This window comes from Dendrobates tinctorius, unplaced genomic scaffold (genome assembly GCF_039654945.1).
Source record: "Dendrobates tinctorius isolate UK_male_01 unplaced genomic scaffold, ASM3965494v1 ptg000338l, whole genome shotgun sequence".
NCBI classification, from domain to species: domain Eukaryota; kingdom Metazoa; phylum Chordata; class Amphibia; order Anura; family Dendrobatidae; genus Dendrobates; species Dendrobates tinctorius.
The window spans coordinates 817,122-836,291 of record NW_027362004.1 but is presented as its reverse complement, the minus strand read 5'-3'; the positions used below and the strand labels follow the sequence as shown (position 1 = coordinate 836,291).

At 38.8% G+C, this 19,170-nt stretch overlaps 1 protein-coding gene across 2 annotated transcripts in view; it reads right to left on the bottom strand.

The window, feature by feature from the left end:
* Positions 1-19,170, bottom strand: part of MSI2 (musashi RNA binding protein 2) — a 713,954-nt gene that overhangs the window by 24,520 nt on the left and 670,264 nt on the right. For both annotated transcript variants that reach the window (XM_073562118.1, XM_073562119.1), the window contains 2 exons: positions 13,949-14,157; positions 3,082-3,159 (listed from right to left, as the gene is read on the bottom strand). In XM_073562118.1, coding sequence (XP_073418219.1) covers positions 3,118-3,159; positions 13,949-14,157 — 251 coding nt within the window. In that variant the 3' untranslated portion in view covers positions 3,082-3,117. The remainder of the gene's footprint in view (positions 1-3,081; positions 3,160-13,948; positions 14,158-19,170) is intronic.

Below are 19,170 nucleotides of genomic sequence, written 5' to 3'. Positions count from 1 at the left end.
AGTTACCGATGCAGCTATTCGGAAAGCGCTATAGCTATTCGGACAAGCTCTTATCCAAAGCTTTTCCATCATCCCTAATGATAAACAAAGGGAAATTCCTTTTGCTAACAGAAGAAACAGTTTAGTGTATATACAGAACTGGCAAAGAGTTTTAAAAAAGATACATACATAATTAACAAGGGAAAAGCAAAAAGGTTAGAAAACTGGCAATGTTCCAAATTTGGTTTGCTAAGGTGATGTCTTAAATTGGATTTTGTATAGTTTAAACATTTTTAATTTCAAGTAATTGTTCCATAGTTATTAGAGGAAGAATGTCATCTTTTGACTCCAGTATTGGCACATTGCTTAATTATGCACAGTGGCATTCTGTGCGCAGTGGAACTAAGCTGTCAGCCTTTGTTTGGAAAAGTACAGTATTTATTAGGATACGGGAATGATTTGAGCATTCACAGATTCAATATGGTCTTTTTCTTCATTCAAAGGTAAAGTGCCAACACATTAAGGTGATTTGACAGCTACAAGTAACATATCAAGACTCTTGAGGAAGTTAAACACTTGATCAAACATATCATAGTTTAGAATTTGCCTATTAATTAAAGGAGGCTAATAGAATTTAGAAGTGGGTCAGTAATAAAAGACAAGGTTGTTATGAATATGTAACATTACAATGTACCTTGAGAATACGTTGCCGCACTTCACCCTACATTAATATTCTTATCAATTGACTTTTAATTGGCTGCAATAATCACAATTGCCAAGTCTTAAAGTATATCCAATATGAAGTTCTTGTCTCATTTGTGACTTAAAATGGTTTTGTTTTACCAAACGCCCACCTCATAGACATAAAAATATAATTTTCATAAATAATTTGCTAATTTGCATAAGATATCAGATGAGTTTATCTTTATCTGGACTAATTAATGTTGAGTGTTTATTGGTTTACTACAACTCAATGTAAATCCAAAGCTCAGCCATATACATTTTTAAGAGCAGATTCACATTGCTTTTGCAGTGTCCATTTGCAGCAAGCAATGGAAAAGATGTGAAACTTAACTAAAATCCCCATATGGAGGCCAAGAGAGTGTCCCAAGTTTCCTTTTGGACTACATAGGGCTGCTATGTATCACAATAACATTTTTACAGAAAATATCCAAGGTGCAATTGAATTACGTGACTCGTTGTGATTCTATAGTCAAGCCTATTAAGTCCCTATTGCCTACCTATAGTGGTGTTGGAAAGCTTGAGAACCTCAAAACAGCATCAGATTTTTACACTGGCACTTAAGAGTTTCAAATCAAACAGAGAACCAAATCAAACAAATTAGTCAAAAATATTAGACTTTTCTACATTTTTTATTGAGGAAAAAGATGCAATATCAAATGTCTATGAGTGGCAAAAGTATTTGAGCCATTAGGATTAGCCGAGAATGTGACGGTGAAATGAAAGTTTGGCGTTTTCCATAAATGGGATGATAAATCAGTTGTGAGTCGGTGACCTGTGTTATTTAAAGAACAACAGGGATTTAAATGGACTATCAGCACAGAATGACTTTTCAAACAAAGTACAAGTGCTCAGTGAGTGCATTACATCGGGGCCAATCATTTACCTACACCTTCCCACCTTTTTGCCTTCCATCCATCTCAACCTTTCTCTGGCTCTATGAAGCCAGAGCTGTCAAAGACAAGGATGGGGGTGGAGATTGAGGGAAAACGGCAGTGGGGAAGGTGTATTTAAACGATTGGCTTTGCCATGATGCACCGAGCGCGGTGGGACTTCATTTGAACAGTCATTCTGTACTGACAGTCCCTTTAATAGAGTCTTATTCTAAAACTCTAATTACATTGCTGCCGTTGCAGTTTGCTAAAGATCTGGAAAAGTCAGAAGGCAACTGAAACAATGTTTTCTGGATGGAAGAGACCAAAAACAGGTTTTAGGTTTAAATTAGAAGAGTTAGCTTTAGAGAAAAGAAAAATACTGCATTATGGTATAAAAATATACCATCTGTGAAACAATGTGGTGGTAGCATCTTGGTTTGGACATGTTTTGTTTAATTTGGACTAGTACGGCTTGCCATCATTGATGGAACAAATAATTTGAAATTTCACCAAATTCTAAAGAAAAATGTCAGGACATTTGTCCCCGAGATGAATCTCAAGAGAGCGCAAGTCATGCAGCAGGACTTTAACCCAAAGCATAGAAGCTGTGCTAAAAATGATTGGTTAAAGAAGAATTCCGATCAAGTTTTTGGACTAGGCCAAGTCAAAATTCTGACCTTAATTCTACAGAAATGTTGTGGAAGGACCTAAAGTCAGCAATTTATGGAAGAAACCCACCAACAAAATTAGAATTCCTCCAAGCCAATGTACAGGACTGGTTCAAATACCACCAAAACATTTACCTGCAGTTATTGCTGCACAAGGGGCTCACATCAGATACTGAAATCACAGGTTCACATTCTTTTGCCATTTATACACTTGTGATTTTGGATAATTTTCATCAATAAAATAATGACGATCTAATATTTTTGACACATTTGTTTTGGTTTGATGTCTTAATGCAGAAATATGGACATATCTGAAGGATTCACAAATTTGTTCCAAAAAATAGTTCAGGATATTTTGTTTACCGCTACACAATATTCCTAATTAGAGGTGATTTTTAATTACGAACAACAGCAGCAAGATTAACTTCTACAAACTGGACAACAGACTGACTGATGAAAGAGGTGTTAGAAACCACAGAGTTAAAAGTAAGGCGATATATTTGTGAGTAGAGATGAGCGAATTTGTTCGGATTCGGTTCCAAATACGATCTGAATTGAATAATGTTTTTGCAATATTCGTCATTCACAGCCGAACGTCATTAGAGTCAATGGGAGTAGAAATTACTGGATATGTTCAGAACCGATCATAAGACATACATTCGGCACAAATAGTGTGCCAATATGGCACGAATATGTCAAAATTAGACTCGGGGACAAAATCCGAACAAATTCACTCATCTCTATTTATGAGTTGACAAAGGGAGGTTGAAGACAGCAGATTACATTTCAGTCAAATATAATGGTAGAAATTAGAATACCTCAAAGCGAGATGGCAACCAATCACCTCAAACGTTTCAATGGTATCCATTTGTAAAAGCCGTTGCAATCAAAGGCCCCTAAAATTGTACAATTGTTGAGTTTGTCAGTGCCCTATTCAACAAGAACAGATTTTTGCATTTCAGCTTGATAAGGCATGGGTGGCATGAATGTGCATTTTTCCCACATGTATGTAGCTGTCCACAACATGTTACATTTGCAGCTAAGGTATAATTCATCACTACGAGGCATAAACAGTGCGAACAGTGGTAGCTGCTGTGAGTTGCAATGCCACAGCTTGTGAGACATTTACTGCTTAACCTTCGTAAGACAATATTAGAAAATATACGCAGAATCCCACTGAGAAAGGCTGCCAACCTCCCTCCTCTGTGCATTGTAATGACCCTGCAGAGAAATATTAGCACAGCAAAACTGCAACTTCAAGCCTGTGCTTTCATCTGAGCAGCCCAGAGGTCACCATAGCCAAGCTTTCTAAATCACAGAGGGCTTTTCCGGCAGGTGAGGGATGAAACGAGACAAGTTTGGAAGGTTGAGGGTAATTTACCTTAGTACTTAGGTTAGCGGAATGATAATGCATCTTATTTGATAATGCAAGAGAACCAGATGAGATTTAAAGGTTACTATGGTGACATGATATGCTGAAGACGATATCAACTAGGTTCAAAGGGTTAGTGATTGAGCTAAAGTTGTATTAGAAAATGCTGCAACTATTAAACAGAAAATAAGGGATGTCACAAAAAAACAGGCAAACAAAGCAATTGAACCTAAATTTAAAGCTTTAATTTATTTTTGATTTTTTTTCCCACAAACTAAAAACTAATCAATGTTTTAAATACTCCATTAAAAATCATATTGCTGATATAGTGTCAGTTTCACCAAGCTGTCTGTAAAGCCGCTTGTGAAACAGACTTGACAGGACTTAGCTTCTGGCGGTCTCAGAATTCTTTGGTGTCTCCATCCCTTCTCTCAGTGTTAGAGATAGAAGGGAAGGAAGATGTACTCCGCAGATCACAGTGCAGAGAGATAAGAATTTAAGAGATGACAGCAGCCTAGCTATTTTGCCTTAGAGAATATAGCAGATATAAGAAGTAGACAGTAGATATAAGGATAGGAGCACACATGGCACCGTGCAGGGAGATCATATACGGTGTATAGTGAAAAGAGAGGCTCTACTAAAGGAAGGGGGAAATCACACACCCCTCAACATGAGTGTCTCTCAGTGCAAAGGAGGAAGAAATTTATCATGAGCTGAAGAATTGGAAATCACTTCAGGAATGAAGCTGTGCTGATACATGAGAGCTAGTGAGGACAGCAACATCCTGAACTCACATACAGCATGAATAACTAAGAGAGACACTCTGTATGAGACAAGTATGAAGCTAGGAGCAGGTTGTAAATTACATATAAGGGGTGTAAAATTTAATGAAGAAATGGAGACTGCAGCCAGAAATTTAATATCCATGGTTATGGCCAACAGGTAAAAAATATCTTTTCCCATGTCACATGTGTCCAGAGGATTTAAATTTTCAATGTTTGAAATGTATACCCATAAAATGTTAAAGGTCTATAAACCTGCACAGCCAATGTATGCTGCCATAGTCTAACACTGTGGAATGTACCACATTGATAGTAACCAGTACTGTAACTGAAAATTGTTACTACTATAGTAGATGTATATTATTATTATCCCAGCTGATGCCTCATTGGGTCTATTAATGTTAGTTTTCTTATTAAAAGGAATTTGTCAGCAGATTTTTGCCATTTAATCTGAGACCAGCATACTGTAGGGGCAGAGACCCTGATTTCAGCTATGAGTCATTTAATGAGGTGAGTTGTTGTTTCAATAAAATCAGTGTATTATCAACAGGAGATTATCACTGGATGACTAGCTGCCTCATGCCATGTAGTCCTCCTGCTCTGTGTAACTCCGCCCCACAATTGATTGGCTGCTTTCTGCTAACGTATAGTGTCCATAAGAAACTGTCAGTTAGTGGTGGGTTGCTAAACAGCTCAGCATCCCTAGAACTGTGATATCTGCAGTGGATAAAATAGTAATTTTATCCAAACTACAAGCATACTATAAGGGACACATCACTGGAATCAGGGTCTCTGTCCCTTCATCAGGATGCTTTCAGATTACATAGCAAAAACTTGTTGACCGATCCCCATTAATGCATCAATGTGTATTTTAAAATTAAGGATAAAATGTAAATAAAGCTTTGTATTTAAATGTCCCTGTTTACTCAATAATCCTATTGAATCTCCAAAAAAACACTATACAGCTTCTCATATTCTCCTAACATAGGTGTAAAATGTTAATATTCAAGTCGATCAACAGCCGACTAGTCCTGGAGCACTGAAAAACACTTAGTTTATTACCTTATGCCTTTTTGTAAAGTCATAGTAGGGTACATGCTGTAATAAAGTCTGATCTAGCACTTTTCGTAATGCACACTACACCACCACTGTCCCTAATATATACGGTAAATGCTGATGTTTGCTATTAAGGTATTGTACCATAATTAACTTTTCTTTTCAGGAGTCCCAGAGCTGGAACCTCACACTGGTCATATCAATAGATCACCAGTCTCTGAAAAATACCCAACAGGCATAAATCTAAATTCTGGTTAACTGTTTAGTACATGTGTTGAAAGTTTGCATAATACAGAGCTGTGTCTCCAGTTGGTATCCACTAGAAATATTATTGTCTGATGTATCCTTCTGTATATGGCAATTTGATAAATCATGTGGACAAAACTATACTGAGATATGGCGTTGTCTACTCCTACAGTGATAAGGCTGCAGTAGATTACCTTACCCTCTTTGGACATGATAGACATTTAATGCATTTTACTGATAACGTGTACTAAAGATATTCATCTTAAAGGGTTTGTGTATACTAATTCACATTGGGATCTGCCTGAAACTGCACTACCCAACATCCAATTCAAGTACATCATGAAAAAAACACATACGGGTACTCCCTGAAACTCTGGGTTTAGGCTAGTTTCACACTGGAGTTTTTTTGCGCGGCGCCTCATGCGCATACCAAACGCATGCAAAAAAACGCATCATGCATTTTGCATGCGTTTGCGGGTTTTTTTGCGCATGCGATTTAACCAGTTTGTCACCATGTTAACTCAAAAAACGCATGCGATTTTAAACGCATGCGTGCACATGTCCTAGCGCACGCGTGCGTTCCTATAGACTGTAATGCTGTTTTTTTTTGCGCATTCCGTGCGCTAACGTGCACATGCGTTTTTTTGAGAGAGGTCGGACGGACCAAAAATGCAACAGGTTGCGTCTGGCGCGCCTAGGCGCACACTACAAAAAAAAGCATGCACACGAAAACGCTTATAAACGCGTGCATGCGCTAGACCATGTGCACCCATGTTAAATATAGTGGAGAAATGCGCATGCGCACGATAGCGCAGGAGGCACAGCGCTAAAAAATGCAAGTGTGAAACCAGCCTTAGTTAATTTTCACATATAATCTGAACTTCTGGACATTGGCATTGCAGAAACTAAGATTTACAGTAAAGGACAATACAAATTCTCATTCTAAAATATTGGCCTCTAATATATGATACCTTGGTTTGACCAGAACAAACAGTACAAGTAAAGCTGCAAAGATGTTATGGGTATAGCTTTCAGACACTTTCCGAAATTAATAAAATATAAAAAAAAAACTATACTGAGAAATATTGGAATGATTAGTGATGAGTGCGCATGCTCAGATAAGGTGTCATCTGACCACGCTCATGTGTATCTTCAGCAAGCTCGAATACTATGATTGAGTCGCCGTGGCTGCATAGCTCATGGCTGTTGAACAGCTGCAATACATGCAGGGATTGCCTAGCAAACAGTCATAGTAGCAAACAGGCAATCCCTGCAGTGTTGTGGCGGTCGAACAGCTGCGAGACATGCAGCCACGGCGAATCAAAAACAGTAATCGAGCATGCCAGATACTCTATTAACGCATGAGCGTGCTCAAATAACACCTTATCTGAGCATGCTCGCTCATCACTAATAATGATCCGTTATATGGTGGCTTCTCAATTGTTTCAACTGTGGCATTACCATAGTGATGACCATGGCTACCATTACCAGTATGAGTTCTTACTAAAATTAAAAATACAGAACATCTTTCTCCAAAACCCATTTGAATATTAAAATAGGCTAAAAAACATGAATTCTGCCTTTGGGGATTCAGCTTGTAAATTAGCCCTATCAAAATTTCCGCTCTTATTGTGATTTATCAACAACTTTGGGGCACATCAATAGAGATGGGTGGACACCTGATGTTTGGGTCCGACCGAACTGTTACAAAAACTTTGCACCCGCACAGAAAAGGTGCATCAATTACATGCACCAATTCTGGCATTTTGCCCGGTTCTTCCCACTTGCCCTGTAACAATGGCAAGTAGGGTTCATATTTGAGGGGGTTGATGTCACCTTTGTATTGTCAGGTGACATCAAGCCCACAGCTTACTAATGGAGAGGCGTCTATAAAACACCTATCCATTACTAATCCTATAGCCATATGGTAAAGTATAAAGTCTTTTATTTGAAATAAAACAAAACACACTTTTTATTTTTATTTTAAAATATCAATCAATCACAGTTATACTCACCTAACACACATTCCACCGAAACCCTTATCTTCTGTAATATAAAAAAAACAAAAAAAAACAACAGTATCCCTCACCTGTCCATTGTTCTGTCCCATGCCGTAATCCATGTCTGGGGAATAAATCATTTTCAACCTGGATGGTGCCAAGATGCAACCATCCAGGCGGAGAACCACTTATGAATGAGCTGATAATAGAGCAGCATCAGTGGCCAGCGGTGGCATCATTGAATCATCGATGTTACTGCCAGTCACTGAGGCTGCTTTCTCAGCCAGGCCAATGAACTGCAGTGATCTTACCGCTAGCACAGTGAGAAAAAGTGTCACGGTGCAGAGGCAAGTTCACCGGGAGAAGTTCACTGCGCTGAATTTGAACTGCAGTGAACTTGCCTCTGCACCGTGAGACTTTTTCCTCACTGAGATAACCGCAGTTCATTGGCTCAGGTGGGAACGCAGCCTTTCTGACCGGCAGTAACTTTGATGACGTCACTGCTAGTCACTGATGCTGCACTCTCAGCAGCTCATTCATTAGTGGTTCCCAGCCTGGATGGTCGCATCTTGGAACCATTCAGGTTGAAAACTGCTTATCCCCCCAGACATGGATTACGTCATGGGACAGAACATCGGACAGAAAGAGGGATACTGTTGTTTTTTATTTTTGTTTTATTACAGAAGACAAGGGCTTCGGTGGAATGTGTGTTAGGTATGTAAAACTGTGTTTGATATTTTAAAATAAAAAATGAAAAGTGTGTTTTGTTTTATTTCAAATAAACGACTTTAGTCTGGCTGTGTTTATTTACAATACAACAATAGGATTAGAAATGGATAGGTGTTTTATAGATGCCTCTCCATTACTAATCCATGGCATTGATGTCAACGGACAATACAAAGGTGACATCAACCACACTTGCCACCGCCACAGGGCAAGTGGGAAAAGCCGGGTAATGCATCAGAATTGGAGCATCTAATAGATGCGCCTTTTCTGGGAAGCTGCGGGATGCTATTTTTAGGCTGGGGGGAATTATCCATGGCTTCTTACCAGCCAGAAAATACAAGCCCCCCAGCGGTCTGCTTTAGTTTGGCTGATTGTCAAAAATGGGGGGACCACACGCCTTTTTTTTTTAAATTATTTATTTAAACAGTTTAAAAAAAAATTGGAGTGGGGACTCCTATATTCTTCAAAACCAGCTCTGCTGAAGCTGACAGCTGAGGGTTGCAGGCCCCAGCTGTGAGTTTTGCCTGGCTGGTTATCAAAACTACAGGGGAACCCACACCACTATTTTTTTTCAAATAATTTATTGACAGCACAGGCGCAGGCTGATGAACAATCTCATCAGCAGCTCCTGCTCTCACTGTTATCAGCGGCAGCAGACGTCAGCTGTTAAGATCAGTAGTCCCATCAGCTGACACCAGTGACCAGAGGTAAACTTTATACCTCCAATCACAGCTGTGCACTCACACTATCTTCTGACAGTGTGGGAACTGCAGCTATCTGACAGGCGGAGATGATTTTACTGCCGATCAGAAGGAGTGTTTGTCGCGCTGTCAATCACACAATAGGGCGACAAACACCCAGTGTTCAGGGGGCCAAACACGAACAGTAACACGGACTTCCTGGCGAAGGGCTGGTCAAGAGGTCAAGACATTTTCTAAAAAGTTTTTGCGATTGTTAGAAGTACTCAATATTTCACCACATATGAACAGATCAGTGGTCTAGATTACTGAATAAAAAGAGGAATTAGACTGTGCATAGTGAGCTTTTCTATGTATTAAAGTCCCTCATTATAGACCATATTTATTCAAAAGATTAAGTGCAAACTTGGACAATGGAGCCAATTCATGCAATCCATAATATTTTACAACTGGTGCTGCTGTAATACAAAAACTTATTGTAATGCATGTGAATACCTGAGTTGCAACCATTGACAACTATAAGTCATATTGTTTGTCACCTGGCACTTAAACATTTCAAAAATTTGGTTTTATTGTCCCTGCTACACAATTATTTTTGGCCATAGTAGAAAAAAGGTTGGCAGCCTCTGAATAATTAAATGCACATCCATGCCATCATACAGCAAACAACTTTACAGTCTGAAAACGAAAAATGCATGCAAATAGACTAAGATAAATTTCCATCCAGATTTATAGATCAAAGTAGCATAGCAGTACAACAAAATTTATTTTGTCATAGTCTTTTTGACAGGTTAGTAACTCACAGTAAGTCTTATACAATTACACAGTCAAAATTTAAAATTAGTTACAGAATAAATCACAAAAATGCATGCATATGTTAAAAAAAATCATCAGTGACTCCTATTCAAGGGCTTTTATCCAAGAAACATGGCTAAAACACATTTAAGATGATAACATTAACAGACAATTGTAACAGGAGTTATAAGATGGTCTATATTTTATTACATAGAGATCTGAAAGGGAAGACTTGTGAATCGAATGGACTTATGCATTTTTATTTGCTTAGCTAACCCTTAAGACATACAATGTGAAATTAAAAGGTAAGGTGTAAAGATAATGTATAAGGTTGCGGGTAAAATAAAAAATAAGGTGTAAAGATGATGTATAAGGTTGAGGGTAAAATAAAAAGTTAAGGTGTAAAGATGATGTATAAGGTTGAGGGTAAAATAAAAAGTTAAGGTGTAATGATAATGTATAAGGTTGAGGTGTATAATGTAAAGTATAAGGATTGATTGCAAAAGGTACTGTAGAAGGTTGTTCAAGAGAAGCTGTAATCAGAAAACGACCTATTGACTAAATTAGGATTTTTTGTTAAACGTATTATTGTATTATTAAAAAACTGGCATTTATTTCTACATATCACAATATGTATTAAACATCTAAAATAAACATCTCACCATTTTCACATTGGCTAATGTGGCTTTTTTAAACTCATATTTTGCTTGTGTTTCAGGAAACAACACACGTACATAGCTAAAATATTCAGACCCAAACCCTATCTTTTTTATTGAAGTGTTTAATGAGCCTGTGCAAAGTTAATTGTGAAGGAATAGGAACAGTGTCAGCTGTGACATCACCTATTGTGTTTGATGGATACTTTATTAGCTGTGTATAAAGGTATACCCTGTCACTGTAATCATGTCTCTGCTGATAAGATAACTGCTATAATCACTTCCTGAAAGGACAAGAAGTATTAGGGTATGTTTACACTGGGCGTTTGTTATGCTAATTTTCAGCTGCTTTTTACAGTACCAGCAAAGCCTACGAGATTTCAGAAATCTCATGCATACACATTGTTTTTTTGTGTCGTCAGGATTTTGTGCGTTTTTTGGACATAGAGCATGTTTCTTTCAGCATTTTTTCACCCATTGGGTTAAATGGGTGATGAAAAACGCTGCAAAAATGCAGCATTTTTGCTGCTGAAAAGTCAAGGACATTAGCATTGACAAAGTGAAAAAAACCGCACCAAATCCGCACAAAAAACCCCCACCTAAACCTGTGTTTTTGCCACAGCTTCTTTCCTGCCAAGAAGATCAGGTTTTGCTGCAGAAAAAAATACAACAAAAATGCCCTGTGTGAATTTACCCTAAAGTAAAGTATAAGGTCGAGGTATGTAAGAAAGTATACCGGTATGGTGTAGAAGCTCAAGGTATGGAATGTAAAGTATAATTGTAAGTTGTATAAGGTAAAGTATAACGGTAAGAAGTGTAAAGAAAAGTATAACGGTAAGGTGTGTAAGGTAAAGTATAGCGATAAAGAGTGTAAGGTAAAGTATAACGGTAAGGTATGAAAGGTAAAGTATAATGGAAAGGCGTGTAAGGTAAAGTATAATGGTAAAGAGTGTAAGGTAAAGTATAACAATGTGTGTAAGGTACAGTATAAAGTTAATGCCTCATTCAGACCTCCATTTTTCACTTACATGTTATATTCGTGAATTTCACAGATAGAACACATATCCTTTATAATTTATAGTGTTGCTCACATGTCTGTGATTTCTGTGAACCGTGTCTCCACAGAGAAAAGAAAAAAAAAATCACAAGAAACATGTCCTTTTTGATCAAAGGATCAAAATCACCTATAAGTTTATGGGTCCGTGAAAAGCACAAACATCATATGGATGCCAACCTAATGAAAATTAGTCTGATATTTTTATGTATGATCAAAAAAATGGATGCCTGAATGAGGCCTAGGATGTATGATGGTAAGGTGAAAGTTAAAGGTGTATAACAATGTAGTCCATATAAATATATAATAAACTCTGGAAATATTGTAAATTCACCCCCATTTAACTTTTTTATCTTCTATCTTAATCTAAAATTTGCATATCTAGTAAGAGAGGGTGGCTTGCAGTGATTTTACATCAACATGGGCCTTTTGAATCTATCACTGTCATAAATTATGTTTTGCTTGCAGCAAATTGAAATATAATTATCTGTGCACTAGAAGCTGGCACCTACAGATTGGAGAAAACATGCAATTTGATGCTGGATAAGGTGGGTCAGGGAAGTCACTAAGTAGTCTTCCCCCCAAGGGCAGTTAGTATTAACCCAGTATGATACGTATTCTTAGACCGCTACCCTTACTCCCTCTATTACCACCCTAATATTTGGGTTGTGCTTGAACATTTGTTATTTTTATTAACGATTGTTTAAAAAGATCTCTTTAGGGGTTTTTCTTTCCTTTTTGGTTTTGAATTAGACTCCCAGAGAAACCTCAAACTACATGATTATACATGTGTGTACTATAGTCCCAATTAGGGGGCCGTAGTGTGTTTGCATATTTCTTCTCAATGATTGCAGTGGATACCACTAGAGCAAAGCAAGAAGGAAAATGTACACTATTTTCAATACTGTCCTGACTTCTCCAGAACGGGCATTGCTGATCACCTACACTGGGATAAGAACACTTGATGTTCAAGCTTACTGTATTTCATAGATTAGAATATTTTATGTAAGCTTTTGGAAGTACATCAATAGGATTACATCTAGAGGCCACCTGCTGAAATGGTTTACCTCTATGATATGCATAATGCTTTGTGTAAGTACAGCATTGTTAGTAGAAATATATTAACACATTAAGATACATAAATTGGTTTTAGCAACAACAAAAATGACAGTTTGTACTTCCTCACCCCCTTCTCCACAGTAGTGGTATAAGCCCCCATAACAAAGGATGTCTTGAATATGATAACTCCAATTAGCAATTTATTGGGGTGGGCAGTAAAAGTTAAATAGTATGGTTAAAGACCAACTATTGGGTAAAATGTATTTGCTATGACCTTACTGGATGAATGGATAATGGCCAATAGTTCTCTGTTACCCTTGTAATGGAAGGGACATCTTGGGCAGTGAAGTGTGCAGTCTTGAAAGAAGTCTTTTAATGATGTCAGCAGCAGCCAATATAAGACAATACTATTGGGTGTCAATAGGTTAAGTGAGGCTTCTAATATAAAACTGTGCATTTAGTCTATTCAATAGTGAGAGAGGTAACAGAGGTTATCGGCTGCAAAAGGTAAACCAGACTATATTATAGTTACACTTCAAAAATGAAGGCTAGATTATACTAGCTAATTCCTACACTTGTGATACATCTCTCAATGTGTTTAGCTCTACTAGTGCACTCTCTAGTTCTATAACTATCTTTAGCAATTAAGGGGTCTATTTATGTAAATTAGCTCTCCTACAAGAGGAAGAAAGCTTGCTCCTTTGTACCACGCACTGGAGGTAGCTGTGTTTTTTCCATTTGGTGAAGACTCTGGTTTGGCTAAATATCCTAAGCCAAGTAGCAATGATGGTTAAAGGGTCAGACATTGACTTACGTGGTAGCTACTTCCACACAGTAGCAGTAGAGAGACAGATTTTTTGCTTGAAGGAGAACTAATTTGTATAAATTATCAAATGGGAACATTGTCCTATAGATCTCCCTATGTCAACTTGGTGGTTTCCACAATGATACCTAGTGCCCCAAGTTGCTTTGTAGTAATGGTTTGCCATGATGGGTAGTATGAAATATGAAGTAGATTCTTGAAGTGTACAGAGGTTTCTGAAGGAAACTATGCTAATTGTTTAAGAAACCTCAAACTCCAAGCTTAAGTTCATATTGTCCATGTCTATTGGAATTAAAAAAAAAAATTCAGGTAGAAAAATACATTCCTGCTATTACTCATCCCTTTACAGCCTGATCTAAATGACTTTATAAATCAACAGTCAAATAATTTTTAGAGAATAAATAATCAAGAAACTTACAGGAATTCCATGGCCAAAACCAGAGCCTGGTTGAGGACTTGCAGCACTAATGTAGTTACCAACACCAGAGTCTTGGCTAGCAGTTCCATAGAGATCCGCCACGGGGCCTGGGCTGTTAGCCCCTGGGAATCCACCAGGTCGAGCTGGGTTGGTGCCTGCCGGGGAAGCGGGTGCGCCATAATTCGGTTGAGCACTGTAGCTATTCAGGACTGGTGTGCAGAGAATAAAGCCAAGTATGAGAGCAGAAGCATGGCATGCTGTGTTATTACAGTCAAAAGACAAAAATCCATAAACAACCAAACACTATAGAAAATAGCCTTGGCTTGACCTTAAACACTCAATCAAGGTCATGCAGAACAAAAGCATACTCATATAGGAAAATATTAGAGCACACAACAACTAGACAAACTTAAAAATAAAATTCAACTACTGTACATACATTGAACAGAAATTATCTAGTACCCAAGACTGTTGAACCAGGATTAAACAAACGCAATACAAACAGGTGAAAGGAGGTTTTCAAATTTTGCAGTCTATGATCATGCAATCATGTTTTATTTTCCCTTTCTCATGACAGGTCTTGGCACGCAGAGACAGCATTCACATCCCATGCAAACTACAATGTTCTAACATAATGAAGTGAGTTTCATTTGATGATATATTAGTTTGAAACCAGAATTACAACTACAATTTATCAAATATTCAGATATAAAAAGTTAAAGCCATCAAAAATAATAAAATCTACTAAATATATGGTGGAATCAAGCAAATATATGCCTTTAGACAAATACAAACTTGTAAAAATCCCATCTGCCTCTTTGCACAAAGGGAATAGATCTGTATAAGATTGTAGATGCCATCAATGGCTTAATCTGTATGCACTTGTATATGCCATCAATGGCTCAGTCTGAATACAGTTGTATATGTTATCAATGGCTTGGTCTGTAAAAGGTTGCACATGCCATCAATGGCTTGGTCTGTATACAGTCGTATATGCCATCAATGGCTTGGTCTGTAGAAGGTTGTATATGCCATCAATAGCTCGGTCTGTATACAGTCGTATATGCCATCAATGGCTTGGTCTGTAGAAGGTTGTATATGCCATCAATAGCTCGGTCTGTATACAGTTCTACATGCCATCAATGGCTTGGTTGGTAGAAGGTTGTATACAGTTGTGGCCAAAAGTATTGACACCCCTGCAATTTTGTCAGATAATAGTTTCTTCCTGAAAATGATTGCAAACACAAATTCTTTGTTATTATTATCTTCATTTAATTTGTCTTAAATGAAAAAACACAAAAATAATTGTCCTAAAGCCAAATTGGATATAATTCCACACCAAACATAAAAAAGAGGGTGGACAAAAGTATTGGCACTGTTCCAAAAATCATGTGATGCTTCTCTAATTTGTGTAATTAACAGCACCTGTAACTTACCTGTGGCACCTAACAGGTGTTGGCAATAACTAAATCACACTTGCAGCCAGTTGACATTGATTAAAGTTGACTCAACCTCTGTCCTGTGTCCTTGTGTGTACCACATTGAGCATGGAGAAAAGAAAGAAGACCAAAGAACTGTCTAAGGACTTGAGAAACCAGATTGTGAGGAAGCATGAGCAATCTCAAGGCTACAAGTCCATCTCCAAAGACCTGAATGTTCCTGTGTCTACCGTGCGCAGTGTCATCAAGAAGTTTAAAGCCCATGGCACTGTGGCTAACCTCCCTAGATGTGGACGGAAAAGAAAAATTGACAAAAGATTTCAACGCAAGATTGTGAGGCTGTTGGATAAAGAACCTCGACTAACATCCAAACAAGTTCAAGCTGCCCTGCAGTGCGAGGGTACAACAGTGTCAACCCGTACTATCCGTCGGCGTCTGAATAAAAAGGGACTGTATGGTAGGAGACCCAGGAAGACCCCACTTCTTACCCCGAGACATAAAAAAGCCAGGCTGGAGTTTGCCAAAACTTACCTGAAAAAGCCTAAAACGTTTTGGAAGAATGTTCTCTGGTCAGATGAGACAAAAGTAGAGCTTTTTAGGCAAAGGTATCAACAAAGAGTTTACAGGAGAAAAAAAAGAGGCATTCAAAGAAAAAAACACGGTCCCTACAGTCAAACATGGCGGAGGTTCCCTGATGTTTTGGGATTGCTTTGCTGCCTCTGGCACTGGACTGCTTGACCGTGTACAAGGCATTATGAAGTCTGAAGACTACCAACAAATTTTGCAGCATAATGTAGGGCCCAGTGGGAGAAAGCTGGGTCTCCCTCAGAGGTCATGGGTCTTCCAGCAGGACAATGACCCAAAACACACTTCAAAAAGCACTAGAAAACGGTTTGAGAGAAAGTACTGGAGACTTCTAAGGTGGCCAGCAATGAGTACAGACCTGAATCCCATAGAACACCGGTGGAGAGATCTAAAAATGGCAGTTTGGAGAAGGCACCCTTCAAATATCAGGGACCTGGAGCAGTTTGCCAAAGAAGAATGGTCTAAAATTCCAGCAGAGCATTGTAAGAAACTCATTGATGGTTACTGGAAGCGGTTGGTCACAGTTATTTTGGCTAAAGGTTGTGCAACCAAGTATTAGGCTGAGGGTGCCAATACTTTTGTCTGGCCCATTTTTGGAGTTTTGTGTGAAATAATCAATGTTTTGCTTTTTGCTTGATTCTCTTTTGTGTTTTTTCATTTAAGACAAATTAAATGAAGATAATAATACCAAAGAATTTGTGATTGCAATCATTTTCAGGAAGAAACTGAGTATTATCTGACAAAATTGCAGGGGTGTCAATACTTTTGGCCACAACTGTATGCCATCAATGGCTCGGTCTGTATAAGGTTGCATATGCCATCAATGGCTCCATCTGTATACAGCTGCATATGCCATCAATGACTCTGTTTATATACAGTTGTATATGTTATCAATGGCTTGGTCTGTATAAGGTTGCATATGCCATCAATGGTTTGGTCTGTATAAAACTGTATATGTCACCAATGGCTCGGTCTGTATACAGTTGTAAAGTGGGGAAAAAAGTATTTAGTCAGCCACCAATTGTGCAAGTTCTCCCACTTAAAAAGATGAGAGAGGCCTGTAATTGACATCATAGGTAGACCACAACTATGAGAGTCAAAACAAATCCAGAAAATCACCTTGTCTGATTTAGCAAGATTTATTTTGCAAATTATGGTGGAAAATAAGTATTTGGTCATTAACAAAAGTTCATCTCAACATTATGTTATACTAGCTGAAGAGGCATAGTAACTAACTCCAGTTATATATAACAAATTCTAATAATTATATCTATCTATCCATATACACACATATATATATATATATATATATATATATATATATATATATATATATATATAGCAGAGTGTATAGCCCCACCCACTCCACATAGCCACATTCACTATAATTTCCCACATCATCCCGTCAGCCAGAGCTACCGGACTACTACCCCTATCATCTCACATCCTCCGGTCAGCCAGAGCCACCGGACAACTACCACTAATATCCCACATCATTCTGTCAGAGCCACCGGACTACTACCCCTAATATCTCACATCATTCCGTCAGAGCCACAGGACTACTACCCCTAATATCCCACATCATCCCATCAGCCAGAGCCACTGGACTACTACCCCTAATATCCCACATCATCCTGTCAGCCTGGAGTTAGAACCAGAGCGCTGAGTGGAACGGTCCTAACTTCCATACCGGGGATCTCTTTAAGAGAGGCCTGGCATCAGAACCAGAGCACTAAGTGAATTTGCCCCGACTTCCATACCAATGATCCCTTTAATAGAAGCCTGGGGTGAAAATCAGAGCACCGAGGGATTTACCCTAACTTTCATACCGGAGATCCTTTTAAGAGAGGCCTGGGGTCAGTACCAAAGCGCAGAGTGGATTTGCCCTTACTTCCATACCAGGGATCCCTTTAAGAGGGGCCTGATGTGAGAACCAGAGTGCTGAGCAGAATTGCCCTCACTTCCATACCAATGATCCCTTTAAGAGAGACTGGGGTCAGAATCAGAGCACTGAGGGATTTGCCCTAACTTCCATACCAGGGATGCCTTTAAGAGAGCCTGGGGTCAGAGCCAGAATGCTGAGTGGAATTGCCCTAACTTCCATACCGGGGATCCCATTAAGAGAGGCCTGGGGTCAGAGCCAAAGTGCTGGAGGATTTTCCCTAACATCCATAGCAATGATCCCTTTAATAGAAGCCTGGGTTCAGAATCAGAGCACTGAGGGATTTGCCCTAACTTCCATACCGGAGATCCCTTTAAGAGGGAAGATGTGCCTATGGGATGGAGGATGTGTGATGGGTATATGTGCAGGGAGGGGGTGATTCATTTCTGTCATGTGCTCTCTGCTCCTTTCTGGGGGGCAGACAATGGCTGGGAGCTTATGTTTCCGGGGATGCTAGATTTCTCCCACCTGGTCAGTGTCTGCTGAGGTGGTGTGGGAAAACTGTTGCTCATAGCACACCACAGCTTCTTTTAAACAGCTCTGGTGAAATGAAAGATGCTTCGTGATTGGTTGGTGACACACATACACACATACATTCAAATATATATATAAATATATATATATATATATATATATATATCTCTCTTTTGTTGGCAATGACAGAGGTCAAACGTTTTCTGTAAGTCTTCACAAAGTTGGGCATACACTGTTGGTGGTATGTTGGCCCATTCCTTCATGCAGATCTCCTCTAGAGCAGTGATGTTTTGGGCCTGTCGCTGGGCAACACGGACTTTCAAATCAATCCAAAGTTTTTCTATGGGGTTGAGATCTGGACACTGGCTAGACCACTCCAGGACCTTCATAAGCTTCTTACGAAGCCACTCCTTTCTTGCCGTGGCAGTGTGCTTGGGATCATTATCATGCTGAAAGCCTATCCACGTTTCATCTTCAATGCTCTTGCTGATGGAAGGAGGTTTACACTCAAAATCTCACGATACATGGCTCCATTCATTCTTTCATGTACACGGATCAATCATCCAGGTCCCTTTGCAGAGACACAGCCCCAAAGCATGATCTTGCCACCCCCATGCTTCACAGTAGGTATGCTTTTCTTTGGATGCAACTCAGCATTCTGTCTCCGCCAAACACGACGAGTTTAGTTTCTACCAAACAGTTCTACTTTAGTTTCATCAGACCATATGACATTCTCCCAATACTCTTCTGGATAATCCAAATGCTCTCTAGCAAAATTCAGA